Source organism: Pterocles gutturalis, unplaced genomic scaffold (assembly GCF_000699245.1).
Source record: "Pterocles gutturalis isolate BGI_N339 unplaced genomic scaffold, ASM69924v1 scaffold2526, whole genome shotgun sequence".
Taxonomy (NCBI): domain Eukaryota; kingdom Metazoa; phylum Chordata; class Aves; order Pterocliformes; family Pteroclidae; genus Pterocles; species Pterocles gutturalis.
This window is the reverse complement of record NW_010100026.1, coordinates 9,022-32,397: the sequence shown is the minus strand read 5'-3', so window position 1 is coordinate 32,397 and position 23,376 is coordinate 9,022. Positions and strand designations below refer to the sequence as shown.

The 23,376-nt window shown below is 42.6% G+C and overlaps 1 protein-coding gene across 1 annotated transcript in view; it reads left to right on the top strand.

The window, feature by feature from the left end:
• The window catches only part of RNF150 (ring finger protein 150), a gene marked incomplete at its 5' end in the record, with an annotated part of 46,219 nt that extends 23,195 nt beyond the window's left edge, over window positions 1-23,024 (top strand). The window contains one exon of the mRNA XM_010078009.1: window positions 22,608-23,024. Within this exon, the coding sequence (XP_010076311.1) occupies window positions 22,608-22,726 (119 nt within the window). The remainder of the gene's footprint in view (window positions 1-22,607) is intronic.
• Window positions 23,025-23,376: the final 352 nt, after the last annotated feature.

The following is a 23,376-nucleotide window of genomic DNA, read 5'->3' as shown; positions in this document are numbered from 1 at the left end:
TGTGGTCCTTTCTGAAGCCTCCTTGAGTGCTGGGCAAGAGCTGTTCAAAACAAGATGTTATTTTGTTCCTTCCAGTAACTGTTTTTAAATGTATTTGAGGCTGATTTAAACCATGAAGGAAAGATTTTACTTCATGGTACTGCAATGTAACTAAAGACTAGGCTAGAGGCTGGTTTCAGCCGTACTTTCATAATGCTCCTGAAGCAAGTAGCTCCCCTGGCAGATAATTATCCTTGTCTTGCTCTTCTTTACAAGGTCAGCTATTGAATTGCGGAGGAAGGCTGCGGGTGGGCCCTTTACACCCACCGCTGCACAGCACACGCTGAGAAGAGCCAGCAGCCTGGTGCAAAGCCCAGCACTTGGGGTAGTCCGTGCTTTTCATCCCAGAGTCTTGGCACACCGAGAAGCAGTTCTTCTGGTTTGTCATCAGGGGTAATGGTGGTGTTGAGGCAGCCAGGGAGCACAAGAGCTCAGTAACTCTCCAGCCGCTCTCTTCCCTCCAGGTTTGTTTCCACAGGATTAGCATCAGTCCAAACACATTTGTTCTTAATTTTCCAAATTACCAGCTAAGTAAGTGGGTGAAAAAACTTGTTCTGAGCCAGCAGAGTACTGAAAGGCCTGCAGAGATGCTTTATTTTGCCTTTGTTCCCTCTGTTTTTCCCCTTACCTTTAATGACATTGGACAATAGACACTAACACAGTGCAACCGTGAGGGCTGACAGCAGAGCTCACGGACAAGGAACTCGCACCAAGGCCAGGGGTCTGTCCAGGCACACGGGTAATGAGGCAGCAAACCATGGAGCTCCAGATCTCCATCACCTGGAGAGCCTGGCCACGTGGCCTGGGGAAGGACTATGAAAAGGGTTTTTCCCTGGTTATTTGAGAGAGAGAGGGAGAAAAGGGGACAGGGGGAAACTGGCAGATGGGCTGAGCACTGTGGAGGTTGTGAGCCTCACGATATTACAGGGGTGGCTAGGGACCCACTGCTAAAAACAGACCTTACCAGTTGTTCCGTGAGGAAAGAGGAGTCCTGAGAAAAGCTCAAAGGACCTTAGGAGCTTCCACACCCTGACGTGTGCCTGCCTACACTGCTCCTGTCCCATGCAGTCACTCAGGGGACTCTGGTTTAATGCTTGGTTAGCTGGTGTCACTCACCTGTCATTAATATGTAGCCATGAATCTTCATGTGGCTTTCTCGTCTCAAAGTGGAATACAATACTTGAATATTAGTGGTAGGTGTGCAAGTTTCCATGCTGTCATCCCCCCATGCAAAGCGGTGTGATTTGCAGTAGTTCCCAGAAACAGAACTATTTGGTCCCTTTTTGCAGCAGAGCTGCAGCAAAGAGCCCTTTGGTTGGCAGTTAGGGGGTAAGGTCCAGCAGTGATGGGCATTTGTCCCTCCAGCTGGCTTATGTGGATTTGGGGTTTTCAGGCACTCTGAAAGGTAGAACTGAGCATCTTACGCAGCCTGAGCTCTTCAGCCAGCGACAGGGAAACATCTAAACCAAGGTATAGTTGTGATGTGAAGGCAAGTGCTAACTAAATCAGAGGGCAACTGTGGGCTAAATAACTGGGTCATAGCTGGCATGTAGATGGGGCTTTGTAGGCATTAGATCTGTTTATTGTATTCAGGCATTGTATTTCTCATTTCCAGAATCCTCATAGTTACACAACTGCAGAGCTTGCTGAGCGTGCCCTTTCTGTGAACTAGCCTGCCTGGGAATTCGTAAGCGGTGACGCTGATTGCTCCTAGGAATCTTTGCTGAAGTTGCTAGGTTCTGGCCTCTTTATATAGCACTAGTGACGGGAGCATACTCCTAGGCTGAATCTGTGCTAGAAGTTTTTCTTTCTCCTGTTGTTCAATGTGTGCAGGCTGGAAGTGGCACCCTGTACCCAGCACCACGAGTCCTTGCATCCCTCCTTATTCCTGGCAAAGTTCAATGGTACAGGAGATAAAGGAGTTACCTCCTTTTTTCCATCCATTTCTGCAATACTTTTTGCTCAATTGTTGTTGCATCCTTTTTGGTTGTTGATTAATCATTCTGGTATTGTTTTCTTCGTTTGGGTTTAATTTCCCTTTCTGTGTTTCCAGTGAGTATTCAGAGCCAGAAGAGCTCCCACAGTGTGTCTGGAGGGAGGATGATATTTCCAGAGTACTGTTCACATGGGGTGCAATTCTGTCTCCATTGAAATCTGGTGGCAAAGCTCCCACCTACTTCAGTGGGGGCCAGGTTTTCATTTCTGGAACTCAGCCAGTGCTTTTCTTTTTATTTCTGCGTGTGTGCTCAGCAGACGTTTCCTCTTCTCTCTCTCCCTGTTTCTCCCCATGCTCCTGAAGAGATAATGTCTTCCATGGGACCCCTGGTGACGTGGTGTGCTATGAACATCTGGACAGGACTTCATGTAGGGGCCCATCCCTAGAGTTCCTTGCTAAACCAAGTATCTCCAGTGTACTAGCACTGAGCACTTAAAAATGGACCAGCAGTTTCTCTCAGATGGCTTCTACGAAGGTCGAAGCCTTCCTCAAGTCCCTTGGGCGTTTCTACAGCCCAAAGTCTGTTCAGTATTTAGTCTTAGTGATTGTTTGCTCTTTGTCGTGGGATTTTGTGCCAGATCCTGGGATATTATCTTGTAATGTGATACTTCTGTAATTAGTTGCTGAAAATGGATGGATGGAAAAACTGAAAACCTGGAGTTGGAAAAAAAAAAAAGGGAGGAGGGAGTGAAAAAATTGTGTGAAGTACATAAGAGTTCATCTCAGCTGAGTTTCCTGCTCTGACCTTATTACTTTTCATCTCTCCAGAGGGTATGAAAGAAGATAAGCTAAAGATCTTTTTCCGCAATAATGCATCATAGCAGTCAGTGTTGCCTAATTTTTAGTAGTGAGTTATGCAAAATGCTAACATCTTTGGAAATTCCAGTGCAGGTGGAATTTCCTGCTCTGCAGATTATACGAGCTGGACTTGGCTAAGATCTGAACTTGAAGAAGCTCTGAGCTACACCAGCTTTGGAGGAGTGGGAGGTGGCTTTGGGATTTGAGGAGGACATTGCAATATTCTTTGGGTCAGGCTCAGGTGGGACTGAATAGTATGCTTAAAAAAGGTAGTTCTCTGGGAAAGGAGCATCTAGATATTTTAAAGGTTGTATGGTGACACATGCAGGGGGAAAAGTAGTTGTTAATTTTTTTAATCTTTTATAGCATCCATGATCATTCATCTCCCTCAGCCCATGTGGCACTTGCTAATTTCTGCAGTAGATAACGTGCACTGCCCGAGTCTTTGCTCTCTGTTGGTAAATACCTCTGGTTTTTCAATTTAGACAAGCTCTTTGTTGGCATACCTTGTTACACTGCATAATGCCTCAGAAATCCAGCTCTGTCTCTGTAATTGGAGGAAGATCCATCAATGATTCTGCTGCAAGCATGGGGAGGAGTTTTAGTATGAAAAACCACAAACTCTCCTTCCCCTAAGATGTCATATTGCCTGCAAAGTCCACCGAGTTTGGGAGGCTGTACAGCAGTGTGGGCAATCTAGAGACTACCGGCAGTTCCTTTTCTGCTTCTCATTTTGTTCTTTCCTTAAAACCCTGACAACATATAGCTCGTTGTGACGTTAGGACACTTTCAAGTCTCTTTGATAGCTCTTTATTAAATCTATTAATATAATATCTGAAGTCATTACTTTGATCCGTGTATGTCTAAAATGGCTTTGTGAAGAATAATCAGCCTTTGGAAGTGGGTGAAAGTGCATGACAAGAATCTGATCCACTGCTGTCATGCAACAACTTGACTGTTCCTCCTTGCTATTAATAGGAGGGTTTTTAGGCAGAATGTAAAGGGGAAGGAAAAGGTGGAAAAACTCCCTAGACAGTAGTTAATACGGAAAGTTATTAACACTTGCATTAGCACCTAACGCTGTTCTCGAGACAGAATACTGATGGGACCTAGTTAAAGACTGAGCAGATTGTGTCCCATGTGCCTCGAGTATGACATAAGTCCTGGTGGCTCTATTAAAAGCCTGTGCGGATGTTGCACTAAATAGTTGTCATGGACTGAAAATTCCAGTGAGCTGAGGTCTTAGATGCATTTTGAGACTCACACCAGTGCCAGCATAGCATTGGTGGTTTGAAAGGCCAGCAGTGGTTTGAAAGAGTCACCAAGTGAAACCTAACTGGCACTAAAAATATGCTCTGAACTATTAATACACCTACAAGGCTCCTGCCAGGCTCTGTGAATGGACAGGGAAGTTTTCCTGGTGTAAAAATGCTCTTCGTTTCCATATGTTGAGATGTGAAATACAGACCAAGTGTTGCTGTACAGCAAATTGCAAAGAGGGATATACAAAAATGCTGTGAAACAAGGAGCACATTTAAAGTCTATTTTTTTTGTTTGTTTTCTATTTCACATCTGCTATGTACATTGACCTTGTGTACAGAGCAAGGATGAAACTATCAGTTCCCAAATCTCTCCTCGTCCCTGCAGACACGCTGAGCTGGGTCTGTGGCCCAGGCGGGGGGCATGGGAGGAACACACGGTAGCCTGGACTAACCTAGGGTGCCAAAAGGGCTGCAGATCTTAAGAAACGGGCTTATGGAAAGATATGGAAAAAAATGTTCTCCTTCAGTAGTGGAAGCTCCATTTACATGTCTGTCTCTACATATAAATGCTGGGGCAGTTAGCAGCTTGCCTTTCTCTGTCCCAAATTGCTTGTTCCTGCCTCTGTGTTGCCCTTCAGTTGTGCAGCTACCTTGTAAGCCCAGTCCAGAAGGTAACCAATTTCTTCCTGGCTGTTTTTTTTTTCATTTGAATCAGTTCCCTGATCCAGAAGTGGTTGTACCAGTACAACAGGAGGAAAGAAATGCCAGGCACAAGGGAAGAGACTGATGTATAAGCCAGTTGTCACAACACTATTGCCAAAAGCGAGCACACTATCTCAAGCACAACTAGACCCTACACAGCTGTCTGTTTTGCCCAGAAATCAGGATAAACAAATAGGCAAAGGAAGCATGAAGTGTTTTGCATCTCATTTGAATGCTCTTATCTGAGTATACAGGCATTTTATTAATGGTCAACGAATATGGGAGACATAAGGGTTTTATTATCTGTTATGATGACACTCAGTAGCAAAAGTGCCGTTGTGAAAACTGATGGCACACAAGCGTGTCCCTGGATATATCACTCCGAGTTGCTCTGGATGTGCATTGCATGCATGCAGGGGAAAAGGGGATCTGAGGACTGGGATCAGGGATAACATAGCTTATGTCTGTATTTATGCTTCACTGTCTTAAGCAGACAGCTAGATAAAACATTGAACAGGAAAGCTTTTAAAGCAAAATGGACAATATGGAGTAAAATACAAGTCTGAACTGCGGAGAGACCACATGACTTAATACTGTCTGATGTCTTTGATTTATACTTGAGAATGAAAGCCTTGCCTTGCAAGAGATGTTCAGCATCTTGCGTACAATCTGCTTGATTATTTAGGACTCATTCTCACATCTCTAATGTCTGTGGAGTTTTTATTCTCGACAGTTTTTACACAAAAGCCTCCACTGAAATCGTACTGTTTAAGATCCAATGTGCTCCTATGATTCTGAATCTTTTCTGACCAATTCAGGAACAAAGACAAATGGGAGGTGCTTGGATCAGCACCTGAAATAATTAAGAAGTAAGACCGAGCACCACTCCTCTAGCTGGGCAGGTAAAGGAAAGGCAGGATCCCAGGGTCAGTCCTGCTGGTTGCTGCCATTATTTCAGAGGGCTAAGCAATGCACTGTACTGTGCAGACCCCAGAGACCCCTGCCAGGGTCAGGCTCTGCTGTGCCAGTCATTATATACACTGAGAGTAATAGATGGCCCCACTTCTGAAAAATTCACAGGTAAGAGCCGATCATAGCAAGCAAACGGATCTAATAAGACCCCTGCCAGGGTCAGGCTCTGCTGTGCCAGTCATTATATACACTGAGAGTAATAGATGGCCCCAGGTAAGAGCCGATCATAGCAAGCAAACAGATCTAATAATTTCAGTGGGAAAAGAAAGTGAAAAGGCAGCTGTGCGTATGGGAGGGTAAAACATGAGGCTGAGATAGAGGAGGTACTCCTAGAAGGTAGTGCCGTTTCTGCAGCAGTCACTCTTGATGGTGCTTGCATGTATTTTGTTCTAGTTGCGTTGCTTCATAATGGAGCGTACATTTGCCTTAGTGCTCCGGTAGTGTCGTGAGCACTTCTGAAGGTAACTCAAATGAAGGCAGCAAGCCAGGCAAAAGCTCTACTGATGTGCAGTTTCCAGGCATTGGTATATACATTTTTCTCCTTATTCATCTAGGCTTTTGAGTCAGTGAACCTGCAAGAGAATCCTCTGCACATGGAAGCCATCTGGTTTCTCACAAGCGTTTAAAGAATCACGCGCATACTTACACATGTTCTGCTTGTGTTGTAACCAGCAGTTTTGATTTCTCAAAAAGCGTGAGTTGTATTTAGAAGCAGATGAAGTGAAAGAGGTGTGTGTATGTACGTGCCTGTGTGATATTTTTTGTATGAGAGATAAATAATCTTTCAAGAGATGTCTGGCTTGCAAGAAGCATCCAAAACTGCTCTGCTTTAAGTTTTCTCTGGATTCTTCTAGGGGCAACAGCTCAGATTTCCACATACTGTATTTAGTACTTCTGCTTTCAGCCTGGACCAAAAAAAAAAAAAAAAGGTGTGTTTTTGAAGCAGCTCTTTCTTTTGTTACTTATCTTCAACTCCAGCAGAAATTAGGGTGCTTCAGGGATCCTTTAGGGTTACCACAGTAACTAGGTCACTTCCACAAGTTCTCACAAAATCTTTAGTAATTGGACTTTTCTCTTTATTGTGCAGCATGTGGGCAATTTTAAGTAAAGATAATGCCTAAAACTGATGCTTTGAAACCAGTAAGCCAGTTGGAGAAACTGGCTTATGTGTGTTTATAGACAACATGAAAGATCAGCACAAAAGTAGGTAACAGGTTAAAAACCCAAGAGGAAGCGTCCAACTACTGGTATGAGTGTCAGGAGAGGACTTTCTCCTGCTTCAGAGCCTATGGGGGATGGGAGGGATGGGTAAGCCCTCACATTTTGGGATGCTGAAATTAGGACCCACATGGTTCTATTCTAGCTCAAGCAGGTGCTGTCGTTGTCACTGCAGTGACAAGGCTGATATCCTGGGGAGTATACTCAGGCTGTACTCAGCACAGTGCACAGTAGTATCACAGTTGCGTTAGTGAATATCTGGGCTTTCAAAGTGCGCTGGAGATCCATGATGGAATATCCACCCAGCTTGGCCTTTTACTGTGACTATCCTTGCGAGTGCCAATATCTTTGACTGTTCTTTTCATTTTAACTCATGTTACCTTATCTGAGGCACTCGGAGACCAGGCAAGAACATATGCTCTGTTGTGGCAATAATTAATACACGTATTAATGTGCAAAACAGCTTACCTGGAGATCTCTGTGGTGAATTTCTGCTCTATTTGCCACTGTCTAGGTCGCACAGTGCTGTTAGACAATGGAAAACCATACTCCTACAGGAAAAATGCATAGAAAATGTATAGAAGAAAGATACCACTGGAGAACTCAGAATATGAAAAGCACTTAGTTAAAATAGCTTTATTAAATCATAGCATCTCAGCGGAGGGGAAAAAAAATACCACTAAAGAGGTTTTAAATCTGCCAGTTCCTTGTGCAGATAGTTAAATAAGGTAATGTTTTCAGCTGTTAATGTGTATTTGGGAGGAAGCCACCAAATGTGGTCTGTCAGGTACATATGACAAACCTTGCTTCAGATTTTGCCCAGTGTGCATGGGATACTGAATTCAACTGAGATGTTGCTAAACTTTATTGCTTCTTTATAATTGCTTTCTGAAAAGGTAGTGTCACCAGCAAGTTGTATCTCTGTGCATGAAAAGCTATCAGTCTGTAGGACTGAAATAGTCTCAGAGTTGGAGATTTTAGAAAAATGACCCTCTGCCAACCTGCTCTGGGAGATGTAAGGAAACAGTTTTGAAGAAAAGCTGTGACAGAAAGATGATATTTTCAGTTGTTCACCCTCCAAAGTGCCTTGTTAAATTACTCTAATGGCTGCGTATTCCACAGTGTGGAAACATTTATTTGCAGTAATTCATTCCTTCTGTCTCTCTTTTTTAAAATAAATCTTTGTTTTTTGTCTGTTTATGATTGAGAGATGCAAGTCCACTTCTCTTGTAAAAACTGAATATAGACTGTCATTTATATTCAGCTTCTAAAAAGCCCTCTTTCCAGACAAGATAAATAATGTAACAATATTTTAATCTTTTAAGTTTTTCTGAAAGCTCATGAGGTCTAAATGTTCTCCCAGCAGCCATCACTGTAGCCCCACCTTTGCTACCAAAACCCCGCCACACAAACCCAGCACAGTGGCCTTCAGGCGAGATTGAGTTCTGTCTTTTGCATTAGCCTTGCTGCTTATTGTTCTGGTTGCCTCTCTCTGGGTTCTGATTGTCACATCGGACATTTTGCAAGCAAGTAAGTGGAGCTCACTTTTTTTGGTGAGGTTACTTGTGTGAACCATGAGCAAGGAAAGCAAAAGGAGCTCGTTAAATGAGGAGGGAGCATGCTTGCACCTTTGCTTTTAGGCTGGTTTGACATCTCAGGTTAAGGAGTCAGGTCAAGTAAGGCTGCTATGTTCTTTTTCATAAAGACTCATTTTGGGCGGAAAGGGAGACAGGCAGGAAGGAGACAGGATCAGAGGAAGACTCACATGAAATTAATTTAAAATCTTTAACTCAAAATGCTTGTTAGTTTGGTTTCAGTTTCTGTAAAGGCTGATTTTTTTTTTTTTTTTACATTCTTTACATAAGGCATTTTTATAAGTGTATTTTCAAACAAGATTCTAATGTAGCAGGCCTGGCCTGGCAGATCAAAGATTTATTTTTTAATGGGAACAACACAAATGTTGAGCTATTGCAACATTGTCAAAGAAATGTTACAATGAAAAGGAGATTGGCATCAATTGATTTAACATTTCTAAAATGAATGTAACAAGAGAAACTGTTGACCTTTTTCTTTATGAATGCTTTTCTCAGTTGTTGTTCTGTACTCATGTTTTCTCTGTGAATGTACATTAATATACAGAGCCCAGCTTTTTAGGATTTTATCTTGTGCACAAACCCTGCTGCTGGGAACAGTAACATTTTGGACATTTCTGTTACAAATAGGCAGTGGCTCTGTGTATCTCCTAGTTGTATTTTAATCCTCATTTCATCTGCTTGTGATGAGTTTAAATGTGCTTATTTTTCTTTCCTATAGAATGCTTTTGGATACATCAAAAATAGTGCTAAATCCTTTAAGCAAACTGTGAAAGCAACCTAAAGGAGATCCAAGGGGCATTTAAGAGGTTTTACTTTTCCAAAAAGAAAAAGTTTTGATACAGGTTTTTTTTCCTGATTTCTAAACTAATGAAAAGAGACACATTTCTCATAAAGCCAACCATGCATAGACAGAGAAAATCAGGGTTTTTTGCTTAAATTTGCAGGAAGTCCTGGCAAATGTTCTTGCTGGAAACTAGGGGCTGTTTCTGGGTGTATAGGTCTACTTTACTCTTCCTGCTAGTACACAGTTACACAAGATTCATAGATTATACCAGTCCTGACAATGTCATATCCCACCTGCCAATCCATAAATGTCAGCAGCAGTTTGAGTCATTTTGCACCCTGTGCAAAATGCCAACCCACAGCATGACGCAAGCACAGCACCGTACTGGTACACAGACCATCCCAATAGTGAGAAGCTCTCGTTTTGGGAATTCTTGAGTACAAATTTCACATTTTGATGGGGAGATTTCTGTTTGTGGCCATGGTCAGATTCGGTTCTCCATTGGAGAACTGCAACAACTCTAAGTAGAAAATCTTACCAATAGTGAAACTATTGAGTAGGCTGCAGGGAAGATCAGAGATGGAATAATTTCTGTTCAAAATCTGCATAATTACACTAGAATGTAAAACATGTTGCAAGGTTTGGTAGGCTTGTGAGGTTTAAGAGAAAGGAGCATTAGCAACTGAACTCATCTGTCATCATAGGATGTAAAAAAACCCATTAAATCTCTGTGGGCTGGTGTTGCATGAAGAGTTCTTTTGAAAACCAGGTATTAGAGCTTTTAACTGGCATCCGGCTGGGATTCTGCACTGGCAAAGAGATGAACTCAGTAGCTGGGGAGCTTGTACAGTGAATGATGCTAATTGCTAGCAAATCTGAAAGGGATTATATCGTGCAGCCACTACAATAGCAGAGAGTAGACTCAGCTACCCAGGACATCCCTTCCAGTGCACATCCCCTAAGGCTTCCCCTTTAAGTAAGAGAAATACTCCCTGTGTTAAAGAAATTGTTCTACTGAAGCTACTTTGAAGTGTGGTTCCTGCACTGTGTGCCCTTTCTTGCTATTGTTTTAAAACAATGCCCTCACTTACACTTCAGAGAAGATGAAAAATCTGAAAACAGTGAAGCATTTCAGGTTACTTATTTTAAAGAAGACGTTTATGATAGCTCCAGCAGTTGGTAGTGACTCATCTTAAGTGTTTGTCAGTGCTGGGTGAAGGTCAAGGCTGTCCCTTCTCTGTGTGTGTGAGGGAGGATCAGACACAAGTACCTACCAAGAATGCATCCGAACACAAGGCACTGGAAATTAAGTGCACACTGCTTTCAGTCAGGGTAAGAATTCCTTATGTAAAGATTCTGCAAAACTGGAAGAAAGCTTCCTTGCAGAATTTTTAAATTATCCTAGGGGCCTCAAAAGAGGACTGTATAAATGCTGTAAGAACCCCGTAGGAAGGAGATGCAAATTAGTAGAATATGTTACTTTGAAAGCATCTAGAATTCATTTTAAAAAACTAATGCAATTCTAATGAAATTAAGGGGCAACACTTTAGCTTGTCATGTTATTTTTCTTCATTGCTAATGCACATATAACTGGCTTAAATTGTTTCCTCTGTATGGAAAACTGGATGTTCTTATTTTAATTGATCATTTTATTAATTCTTAAATGTTTTGTGTAGACATAAAAAATGCCTGTCTAACCAATGGAACTGTTCCCTCTATGTATTCACAAAAACGTCCATTTACCTGTGTGCCCATGTTAGCATAGCAGAAATAGTGTAGCTGTACGGTATGGCTGTAGCCATCCGTTCACGTTCTCACTTTGTCCCAATACATGCATCAGACCTGTCTGTAGAATATTTTGCTATTGTTGGTGCCACACCATCGTGAACAACTACATCTTCCAGTACCTAGTGGAGTTTGTGAGACTGAAAAGCATGTGCTTTGCTTTTAAACAAGGGATTTCTTCCAGAGTCACTGAGACACAGTACAGTTGAGGCTCCATCATTATTTTGCTTTTTTTCCTCCCCCAAGAGATTTTTCTACAGCTGAGTTACACTTAAATAAATATTTATCTTTTGAACTACAATAAGTAGATAAGCCATGGCCTATGACAAAATACATAATTAAGCTGTCCAGTTCAAATCAGGTTAGACAGTCCTGTAAAGTTCAAGAACATATTTTCTCTGGGTTATTATGCTGTCTCTGTTATCTATTTCATGTTTTTATGGACTTGTGACAATTGTTCCTTAACCTAAGCAGCGTACTTTGGTCAAATGTCTCCTAGTTTTTTGGAGACATGTACCTGATGGTCCTGTAGGAGCATGAGCCTGTGACAGAAGACTAGAGATGGGCAAATCCTGCAGGTTCCCATGTGGCTGGTGGAAGGCAAGACAGTGATTTCACTGTGGGGTGTCAGAGGGGAAAAACAAAGTGTGACACACGATGTTATGGTCTGCATACATGTCTGCTGTTTGTGGGCAGCCCTTGGATAGGATGGAGGCTGCTGAAGCTGTGTGGGTGGATGGCCCCTGAATGCCGTGCTAATCTGCTCAGACTTGGCAGGCACGGCGGTCCCACAGCTGTGCCCTGCTTCAGGCGCTGGAGCTGATGCTGCAGCAGCCAGACCTGTTCTCAGGCATGTCGTTTCCTTATAATGAGCAAATAGGAAGAGGGTTTTCCCATTAACTTAAAAGTTACACTGTTAGAAATTGTGTTTTGCTGGTGAGAGCAGTAAAAACCACGTCCCCGATAGATGGGTTCCTCCACCACCACTGTGGGATTTTTCTCTTTTGGCTTCATTACTATGTGCATGGTTTTTATATCTAATGAGAAGACATCCCTAGGTGAAATTTTTATTATGGGCATTTCTGATGGAATGAAATTTCAGCCAAGCATTACCATTAGCAACATGCGTGGTGAGGAAGGGATTTGAACTGACATGCACAAAATTCAAGACCACAGGAAATGCTGGGCTAATGACTTATCCCGTTATCCTGGAGATGTCCTGGAAATCCCAGGTGGAGCCCAGAGATTGCAGCATTGGAAAGGAGGGCAGGACTGTGTGTGAGAGAGAGGGAGAGAAGATGGACATGCACTTTATTCAAGCAATTCCAGCACTGTTGAGCTTTTCAGCCACCTCTTTGTGTTTTCTCATTAAATCCTCTAATACATGCACAGGCATTTTTGTGATGTCTTTGCACAAGGATGTTCATTGTAACTGCTCTTGAAAGTTCAGTATATGATTCCTCAGTACTGGGCTTTAATAGTGACCTTGGTTTTTTGAGAGCTTATGCAGTAAAAGGTGTTTAAAGATAGAGATTTGAAAATCATGCACATGCTGCCATGACAGACAAACTCAGCCAGACTAACGTGAGCTTTTCCAACCCCCTCATTTAAAAATTAACAGGAGTTGTCTTTAAAGCAAGCTGTTGTTTTCTGTTACAGCTGTGTGCATACTTGTAATTGAGGAAGCAGTTCATAGTGATTAGGCAGAAATGGGTTTTTTTCTGCTTGTCACAGCAGCCTACGTTTCACAACAAGTTCTCAGCATTAATTGCCCCGTGCAGATTTTTGCTGGCCGGTAGCCACCTTGTACATGAGCAGAAGTAGGAGTAGGAAGCTTCTAACATCCTTGAAGAAAAGCTGCAGTAATCTGTGATCTCTTACAACAGCCCAGCCAGGCCTTGCTCTGCAGGTCCACTTTCATGTCCTATTCCCATTTTGTGCCCTTGGTGGGTTGCTCTTCTAAGCACCTAACACCCCTCCATGCAGTCCTGAGAAGGAGCCGTCTCAGGTGGCTTTGTGCAGCTGCTTTGGCCATGAAGTCCCCCAAGGAGAGGCATCACAGCTCTGCGGCGTGATCAGACCAAAGGAAAAGGGTTTGGAAACCACTGGCTGACGTTGAGCCTTCTGGTTTAATATCGTATCATGCTTGGGGGTATTGTGGTGCCTCTGGTGTGACTGCTCTGAGGGATTGGGGTGACGTTGGCCAGTAAATCTCTAAATCGCTTAGTGAAAGGATGTTTCTTCCTTGTGTTCCTTAAGAACAGAACAGAACGTAACTGAAGTTTCTCTTACCATTACCCTCTCATTCGTTCAATCCCGTGCGTTATGTATCTGAGTCAGGCTGTAATTTCCTTCTCCTTTCAGGCTTGCAGGAAGCGGGGCACACTGCTGACAGTTTTTAAATAAGAAAGTTCAGCCACAATAGCAGTCGCCAGTCTAGCCCATGGAAACTGAGATGCACACGGTTAAATTGTGTGATTTTACTTCGTATAACACCTGCTAGTACATAGAGCATTTAACTCTACTTTTGTCACATATCTGCTCTCTTTTCAGGTTTTTACATGGCTGGCAGAGTGAGTAAGGATGTTTGCTCACTGTTCAAAGGGTGTATGTCTCTCCACACTTCTGGAAGAATCCCTGCAATATCCCTTACACACCACTAACATGGCCAAGCAGGATCATTTTTAATGATATCACGTATTGATATTTGATTTGCAGTAGCACCAAGGAGCCCTGGTTGTTTAGCAGCTGCTAAGAAAACCAAATTAAGAAGTAGTCCCCATGCCACACCTGACGTTTCAGATGTAGAACGTCATGGTACCGCGGGGGTAGCTTGCAGATGTTGAATGCAAGGGGGGGGGTCCTCTCCCTTCCTTTCTCTCCTTCTATATGCTTCTTCCCTGCAGCTGGCTGCAGTACTCGCCTTGTGACAGAGCCGGCCTGTCCAGCTGCTAGCCTAGCAAAAAAATGTCTCTGAGGTAGTTTGCAGACTTCTTTTTTTTTTTTTTTTTTAATTAAGTCAACTTCCTGGCTAAGCAAAGGAATAGCAGAGCTGGCTGCGGCTAGGTGGCAGGAAGGTGAGCTAGGGCAGCAGAGGTGGACTTCCACTGCTTGGCTCTGCCCTGCTGCTGGTACGTGGAACTCTGCTTCAGCTACGTCAGAAACCTGCTCTGCATACAGAGAAATGAAACGGGAGAGTAATGGAAATGGTGAGAGAATAATACCTGCACATGAAGTGTAGCAGTGCTTGGGACTGCACGATAAGAGTGATTTTAGTTCAGTCTGGACCTAAGAGACTTTTTTGTGAGTCAATTTGGTGAAGAGTTGAATTAGGCTTTTTGTGTAACATGAAATGGAAAACTTAATTTAATGTTTCTTAGGATTCTTAGAGTGGTGTAGGAAATGGCAGGATGTTGCCAAAAGTAGCTGAAGTCTTTTAGAATTAAAGATCTTTGACTACTAAATATATAGCAAAGGTGGCTAAGGTACTTGAGAATCAAAACTGTTACAGCCCCCTGCTTCAGTATTTGAATCTTTTCCCTTTTTATGGGAGATCTCATTTTCTGATTTTCAATCAAATACATTAATAATTTTGCATGTCCTAAATAATAATTTCTAACAGGCTGTACATTGAATGAAACGCATTCAGATTTATTTCTGAAACTTAATAAGAGCTGTCCTGACCAGAGGTGCCTGTGGTGCAGCGTTTGGGCACTGAGGATGGCCAGTGGTGAATGGGAGGAGGAGGACGTGCGGCTGCATCCCACTGTCACTCTCCCCGCCAGGTAACAGGAAAGCTTGAAGGGAGACAGGAGAAGCAGCTTTGGAAAGGTTTAAGAGGCTGGATGCCCTGTTGTGAAGGCAGTAGGATGGTTCTGGTCTGGTAATCAAATGACAAGAGAGTGTGGGACTGAAAAATGGGCTTGGTCAAAGATGGAAGAAAATACTTTGCAGGGAATAAGAGCAGATGTGCAGATAAAAGGTGAAGGACCTTGAGTCTGGGGGTTGGCTGATACGGGAGCGTAGGGCTCAGTGCAGGAGACCTTAGGGTGATGACTCCATGGACAGATGATCTTTCTGATCATATTTCAACTGAGTTTCCAATAGGACAGAAGAAAGACTAGTCATGGAAAGAGAACATTTTGTTGTAGTACCTAGGCCACAGAAGTAGTTTGTTTCCCTGCTGGTCCCAGGGCAGGAGCGTGATGAGCATGACCCATAAGAGTAAGGAGAAAGAGGAAAGTATACTGAAAGCATAAATGCGAGGTTTTCTTGTGTCATACTTGGCAGAGGCATGTTCGCTGTATCACAGAGAGGGTTGGCAGCTCCCCACAAAGACAGATGATCGAGAGTTCCCAAAACATCAGCCAGCCTCTTGTAGAGAGAAGACAGATCTCCAAAGTGTTGACTCCTAAAATAGTGTTAATACGTGCTGTGAATTTGAAAGGCCTTATGTTCTGATTCATGGACAAAATCCCAAGGAGCTAGTATATGCTCATTAAAGATACATATAGATACACATACAAAATGAAAAAAAAAACAAACCAAAAGCTTTGCTTTTCCAGCCAATCAGGTCCAACTGTCTCCATGCAATAACATCTGATATGTGTTCTTCTCAGCTTTCTGCAAATGTGTTTGCTATCATCTCCATGTGTTTTATATCATATGTCCTTATTTGGACAGATTTCCCCCCCCCCCTTTTTTTTTTTTTTGAGAGAGAGCATTTGAGAGCTGATACTGTCTGTTTTATGAAAGTTAATTTATTGGTCTCGCCAAAACACAAAATGTCTTCTTAGGTAACTGATATTAAAGTTTATTGCTTAAGTGCAACATGTTCCAAATTTAGGCTTCAGAAAATGGGCTTTACTACTAATAATTTCCCCTTCATTTTTTTATGTTTGACTTGAGATGCTGGGATGTGATTTCCAGCAGTGCTGAGTACTTACAGCTGTAACTGAAGTTGGTAGAAGATATACTTGGGGCATACAATGTGCAGGTTAATGCTATAACTGAAAAATCAGGTTTACAGTATCTTAACTGGGCATCCAGAATCAGTGAATGCCTTGAAGAGCTGTGAGTCTCCATCTCAGTAGCTTGTGTCTGGAATGACGATGATGATGTTATCCCTTCATACTGCAGGGAACTATGTCTTTGACTGTTCTCCATAATGCGATGCTGTATGTTCTCCCAAAATATATATCCTAAAGAAAGATTAAGGGAAGGAAGTTTGTTGCTTTTTCACGCAATAAGATGAAAAACACGAGTGTGCTTTGGGAGAGACTCTAGTGTTTTATGTCCTATCCAGGCCCATCTATCCAGTCTGTCAACCACTTAGGGGCTTGATCCAATTAAACACATTTTTGAAATGTTGTCTCGAGTGAATCTCGCCAGGTCATGGCGTTTGATTCTTCCTGGTGTGCTGATGTTTGGGTATTCTTTGAAATGTGTTTCAGATGTCGTCTGCTTTATCCTGTGGAAGAAGCCCTGTTGCCCGTAGTATATTCAGAGAATTCTGCCTTGTTGTGACTGGGAAAGACTCTAACCTTTTCTTCCAAAAGCAGTTACCATGCTCAAGTACTTTTTCCCTGTGCTGCTCAGATGAGTCTCTCTGATGCTGGGGAATAGCAATAAAATATTTCCCCAGTACTTTGTTCTCAGTTGCAGCCAGCCAGACTTCTTCATCCATTTTATTAGCCTCTGTATACAAAAGCACCACATTAGTAACAGGTTTTTTATAACCTTTTCTCCTCAATGTATTCCCGCTGCTTCTTTTGCATTAGAGATTTTATAGGCATTTTTTTCCATGTGTTTTATTTCGGTTGGTTTTTTAGTGCAGTTATGGCCTGTTCTAAAGCGTTATAGCTGTCTAGATGATACGGAAGGAATTTGAGACTGACTTATAAAATGATTCCATAAGAAGTATTGGATGATTAATTTGAGAATGATTTTAAGAATCGGTAGTGTTTTTAAAGAACAGGAGCTTAGCGATAAAATAAATTTCATGGGTGCTGTTGTGGAAGCAGTTGCCATTTGAGGTACTGACTTCATAGGACAGTGCTCCTCCTTTTGGACTATGAGCAGCAAAGTGATGCTGTGTCAAGGCTGCAATGGGAGGGGGAAATAAACGCTGTAATGGTAAAGTGCATTCTTGGGCAGACAAAGAAAAACAGAGGGCTCTAGAAGTGGCTCTCTCTCCCTGTCATAAATCAGATGTGATGAGTAGTGTTCTGGTTGTTCTGACACTGGAAGCAGAACCTTGACTGACACTGCTTGTGCTGGCTGTGCACTGTGGCTTTGTACTGAGAGAATCCATTTTGGTAAAGGTCCCATATCAGTGTGTCTAATGACCCTGGATATATTTTCTTCTCAGGTCCTCAGAGCTCCAGGAGATGGTCACATTGCTGGTTTCTTCTGGAGCAAAATGCTTCTAGACACACCTGACTGGGGGCGATGTTTAGCAGAAGTGAGCCCCAGGCTGGAATAAGGTTCACGCCGATTCCTAAATTTTTGATATTTGTCTAGATCTGATGGCATACCTGTCACCAGGGATTTCATGTTTTGGCTTAGTTCTGTCTTCAGAAAATGAAGAGTTCTGAAATAGGGTGTTTTTCACAGTAGTGAAAATGTGAAATGAATAGTGAAATCAGGTCCAAGTTTTGCTGTGTATTTATTGTCAAAACAAGGTTTTAGACAAAGTCCCATTTTCTTCTGTACAGTTTCTGCCAGCTAACAATGGGATGTTAACTCATAAATTTTTCAAAGCATTTAATTAGATGAAGAAATCAATAATTGTTCATTTCTCCTCAAAGCTGGGAATCAACCATCAGGATCAGAAGATCTGTGCAAAACAAGATTTATTTCTTGCGCTAGATGCTCAGCTTTGTAGCTAGGCAAATAGGTTACACCCAAGTGAGTAGCACACTAGCAGCTTTTTCTTACCCTCTGATTCCTGTGACTGTCATAAGATGAAGAAAACCATTAGCAGCTGCACAGCTCTGCGCAACCGTTTAATTGTGTGCGGAGCAGGACTGAGGATGCTGAATTAGTTCACAGAGCACTGATAATAAATGAGAGAAGGGAGACTGACTCCCAGCTGAATGCTTTATTGCTGTGGCCGCGTTTTTAATCCACCAGAAGAGGAGATTGCTGGCTTTAGTTACACTTTCAGTAGATGAATTACACACCTGGTGGCAGCTCTCATTTGACATGTAATAATCAATACTTCTCTGCTTACTGACAAGTGGGTGTAATAGCAGAGAGACACCTGAAAGTCTACAGAAGGAAAAAAGTCTGTCGTCTTAGCTAAAACTTATACGCATTCAATGCTGAGAAGCTTTTGCTGAACATAATTTCAGTGTATTCTTTTTTTTTCTGCTGATTTCGTGGATGCAAATTGATTGTGGAGCTTTTAGCCCAGTCATCAGGTTCTGCAGCTTTTCCAGTTCCGTGAGCTTGAGGAAGTCTCAGCCTCTGGGGCAAGCAGGAGCAATTTTAGGAGAGCCCCACGGCACAACCCATGGGCTAGGGACATGAGAGCACGGTGTCAGACATAGCCTCCTTGGGAGGAGCACAGTGTGAGCAGGAGGGAGGCCTCCGTGAGTGCCCAAGCCACCGCAGTTACATCGGTTTGTTCCTCATCCTTGAGTGGGTTATTATATCTCAATTTGTGCCCATGCCTGTATGCTTGAGCATGGTACATGAATGTTTGTGTAAATGCACTTTTTGACTCACTTCTGAATGCTTAGGTCCTTCCCAAGACTCTTGCCAATAGTATCAAATTCCTAGAAACCCATCGTCTGACCTTTCCCTTTTGGAATATTTATTAGTGTAGAACAGCTACAGACTTACTCAAAACGTTAGGAGTAGCAGCAGCAGCAGCAAACTATTACTAGTATGCATTTTTACTGTTTTTAAAGCACTAGAGTAATTAGCTATTTTCTTCCTTGTTTGACTGCATGAGTATATGTACTCAAATATTAACATCGGTTAATGAACTTTGCAACAAGTAAAGTCTGTATGACTACTGTGTAGGGCAGTGCCATATCTACATGGTGCTATTCTTCCTGCATTAGCGTAATGAAATTTAACGTAATATTGGCTAGAGAAGGAGTTTGGTTTATTGCACCTCTCAAACCAATGTGTGTCAGGGAATAGGCGTGGAAAAAGTCTGTCTGGAAGGAGGCAGCGTGCTGCGGTGGATTGTGTTTCGCTGACATGAGAGGCATGTGGCAGCGAGGTCTACAGTTGCCTGCTGCAGGCACTAGCACTCGGGCTGAAAACCAGCTTGGGATCTGCCTTTTGCTTCATTAAGCAAAAGGCTTTGTGCCTGTGGCATGAGATGCTATAAAACACAGTAGAAGTATTAGAGTGTATGTTGTTAGACAGGAGTCTCAAATATCTAAAATCACAAGTCAGATACTCCAGAATAAAATCTGTCTAAAAATCAGGGATCTTTTAAAAAACTATTTCCTTTTCACTTCTTAAGGTTCTTTTTTAGTGAAAGCTGAGACCTCACTGAAAGTTGAGATCCTTACCTGACTTCAGGGCTGTAAGAAAAACACCAGATTTCACAAAACTTTGAAAAAGGTCATAAAAGTTCTTAATAGTGAGTCAGGCATCTTGTGTGATTGTACAAGCTTTGTCATCGTAAATAGGATCGAAAAACCAGGGGTGCAAAATGCAGGGTAAGCTCCTGGCACTTGGAGTTTAGTTGAGCTTTGCTTACCTTTAACAAATGTCACTAACTGTGCTGGCTCACGTTATTGAGCAGCCAGCCAACAACAAAAAAAGAAACCGCCACGGGCTAGAAAGCCTGTGTTGTGTGGGGGAGCCACGGTGAGGCGGTTTGTAGACCTTGCAGCCAGGTCTGCACCGAGTTCCCTACAGCGGATCCTTGTGTGCCGTAACTTCTGCAGCCTTCCGGAGTTCCATCCTGTGCACATTGGGGTCGGTAACAGGATTCCTGTTTACAAGAGCAAGCACATAACACTGAGGGATGCGTTAATTTCCTTCTGTTGCCTGCATCTTGCAAAGAAATGTCGGTGCTGACTCCTTCCCCCAAGGGGAACATGGAAGGTGTGGTGATGTCCATTTTTCTCCCCACTCTGCTGAAGCAGCAGTCTGCAGCTTTAGGATTTTGAACCGCTGTGCTGTTAGGAAGCAAGGAGGGTCTCCACCTTTCATATTTCTAGCTCGAAAAGCAATGCCAGGGGAAAGGCATGGGCATTGTTAGGATCCTTTGTTCATTTTTCTTACTGATGGGTAGTTCAGTTCCAAAGAAGACAAGCTACAAAGCCCACAGTTTGGAAAGATTACAATCCATGAATTTGAGTAATTTTATAGAATTTTCAATGTAAAACTCAAGTTTGCTGTTTTGGAAAGTGGATGCTCCTGTACATAGGTTAGAAAGTTGTTAGGTGAGCTCTAAGTCTACTTCCGTCCTGCCTGCCTGTCTTGAACTCAGTTGAGATCTTTTTTCTGCTGCAGCCCTGGAAGAAACAATTCTTGAAATAACATTTCAGCACCATAAACACTTCTCATTTGGTGCTTTGACATTTGGTGTTGGCAGCTTAGCCTGCCTCTTCAGCATGCGTTGCCATTCAACCAGTTCTTCTCTCCTGCACAGCTAGCTCCGGTGAAAATCACCTTTCTCTCAGGAGTGCTCCAAGAGCTGTTTAACATGGCTAAGCCTTGGGAACGCTGTCATGCAAATGTAAACTTGCTCTTGGGTCAGCATTTAAACCATCATTGTAATTGTTTTTAAGAATCCTATTAGTTATAGAGGAATGGTAAGTAATCCAGTGGTCTGGAACCACGTTGTTCTGGCTCAGGGAGCTGTCACCACTACGGATGATGCTTTAGGTCCTGCAGGTATATGTGTTGCACTTCAGTACTCTTGGATCTAGTCTGCGTGAGATGTCATTCAGTTCATAAGTACTTTCTCCACCTCCTATGGAAACATTTATAGCCAGAAACAACATCTTGAAACTTTTTACTACTGTCATATTGATAGGAAAAAAAATACAGATATAAAGAGGTTGTGTGCATTAATTATTTATCTTGCAATCAAGAAAGTATAAAAATAATCTAGGGTGAAAATTCAGAAGGGTTGTGAAAGAAAGCATTGGCTCCTTCAGTTTGAATAATGCAGACTCCACTGAAGCTTTCTCCGCAGAACATGAGGTCTAATCCCAGCACAAGTAAATACATGTTTTTTCTTTAAAACACATTTAAAAATCATACAGCTCCTGAGAGGAGACTAATTGTGCTCACTTAGCTTCGAGTGAATAATTAAACTGTGAGGAGTTATTATTTTCCTGGCTCCTCTGTAATGTTTTTTATTTAATAATTCTTAGCTATTCCAGTTTTAGACTTTTCAGCATCAATCAAGCTCTGCTTCTATTGTCTGAAAAATAAAATATGTAAAGGAAAAACTGCCACAGATTTAAATACATTGTATTGTTACAGTATAAATATCGTCACTGTAATTAAACCACTTGAAAATATGAAACATCAACTTTTCCTCCCCAGAGATCCAGTGTGCTTTGCTTCTCCCAAATTTTCTTGAAATAAAATTAGCTTTTAGTCCGTTAAAATTTGTTGGCTTTATCTGCTCCTAAGTACACTTGTAGTAAGTGCTGCGGGATGAAAGCAAAAATAAGTTACTCCTCCTATGCTTGTAGTTTTGATGGGGTTTGCAGTTTGGCAAAAGTCAGTAATCTGACTCTTGCTGTTTTTGGGATCAGGGTGGATTAAGGCAAATCCTTTTGTCCTGGATCAGGAACCTGTGAGGTATCTTCAAGTCAGAGGAAAGGGTAAACAGAAAAGAGGCTTGAAAAGGATGAGGGAAAGCACCTGAGAAGGCAGGTAGCCTGGTCCTGAGTCCTGGACAGAATTACCAACACCTTCCAGACATATTGCTCCCTCCAGACACTAGCCTAGCACCCTCTTAACAGTCTCCGTGAACAGAGATTCTGTCACCTAATGAGGGCTTGGGCAGATTTTTTTTCTGTTAGAAATATTTTCCTGATGGCCAACCTGCTCCACCACGTGCCTGTGACTCTGTCCTGAACTTGCTGCCTTTGGGGGAGGGAGTAGCGTGATGCCAGGTTGGGGAGGTGAAAGGGGATAGGAGGGAAGTGCCCAGGTGGTGGGAGGAAGGTCAGGGAGAGGAAAGGCTTGGATGGAGAGCCCTGGGAGCATGAGGAGGAGAAGAAAGAGCTCATCCAGGCTCCTTGTCATCATGTTTCTTGCTACTGATGGCTTGAACTTTCTGGTGTTTTTGAAATGCTTTAGACAGATATTGAATATGAGCTTATATGAAATTCAAGTGCAACCACAGTGGTGGAGAAACCTGGATCTGCCTTTGGGTCCCATCTGCAGAAGTGAAAAATAGGAATACGTTGACAGAGTGACATGACCGTAATGCCTTTTTCTTGTCTTTTCTGCTCTCACAGATGAACAGGAGCCAGCAGTCAGCAGTGATTCAGATATTTCATTGATTATGGCAATGGAGGTTGGACTGTCCGATGTGGAGCTTTCTACTGATCAAGACTGCGAAGAGGTGAAGTCTTGAAATACAAACAGAGATCCGACAGTAAACTTCAGGGGAGGGTCACAGGGAGGGACTGTGTCAGCTTTCTAGGATTTGGACCAGTCATGCACACGCCTCCAGAGTACTGTCACTCCTGCACACTCCATTCTGAGATGGTCCTGAAAAGCAATAGCAACAGTCGTGTCTGCCTGGATGCGGTTTCATCATCTACATACGTTCATTTTGTGCACATGGGAGATGAATGCTTCCAGTTTACCCACGTGCTTGAGAGCAGTCATGTAACTCTTCAGTGGCTCATAAATACGCAACTGAAATGACAGCTTGAGTGTTTTCTACACTTGTTCGTTCGGGGTTTTGGTTTTTTTGAAAAGACGTATGTTTGTTATGTTTGTTTGTTTTGTTTATAGTTCATTATGGATGGACGCTCTGTTTTTGTTGACTGACCCCAGCTTTTTCAAGAGTTCAATCCAGAAATCTGAATTCCCGTTCGCTGGTCCCATCATGATCTGACTCCAGGATTTATCATTGCCTTGTTGTTTCTGCAGGAAGTACACATGGCTTCAGAAGCAGGAGCACCGGCACCCTGCATTCACGTGAAGCTTGCTTTCGTTAAGTGGGAGCCTTGGAAATGGCAGCCTCTATTTGTAAGAGAGCTCTGAATTAACAGATTG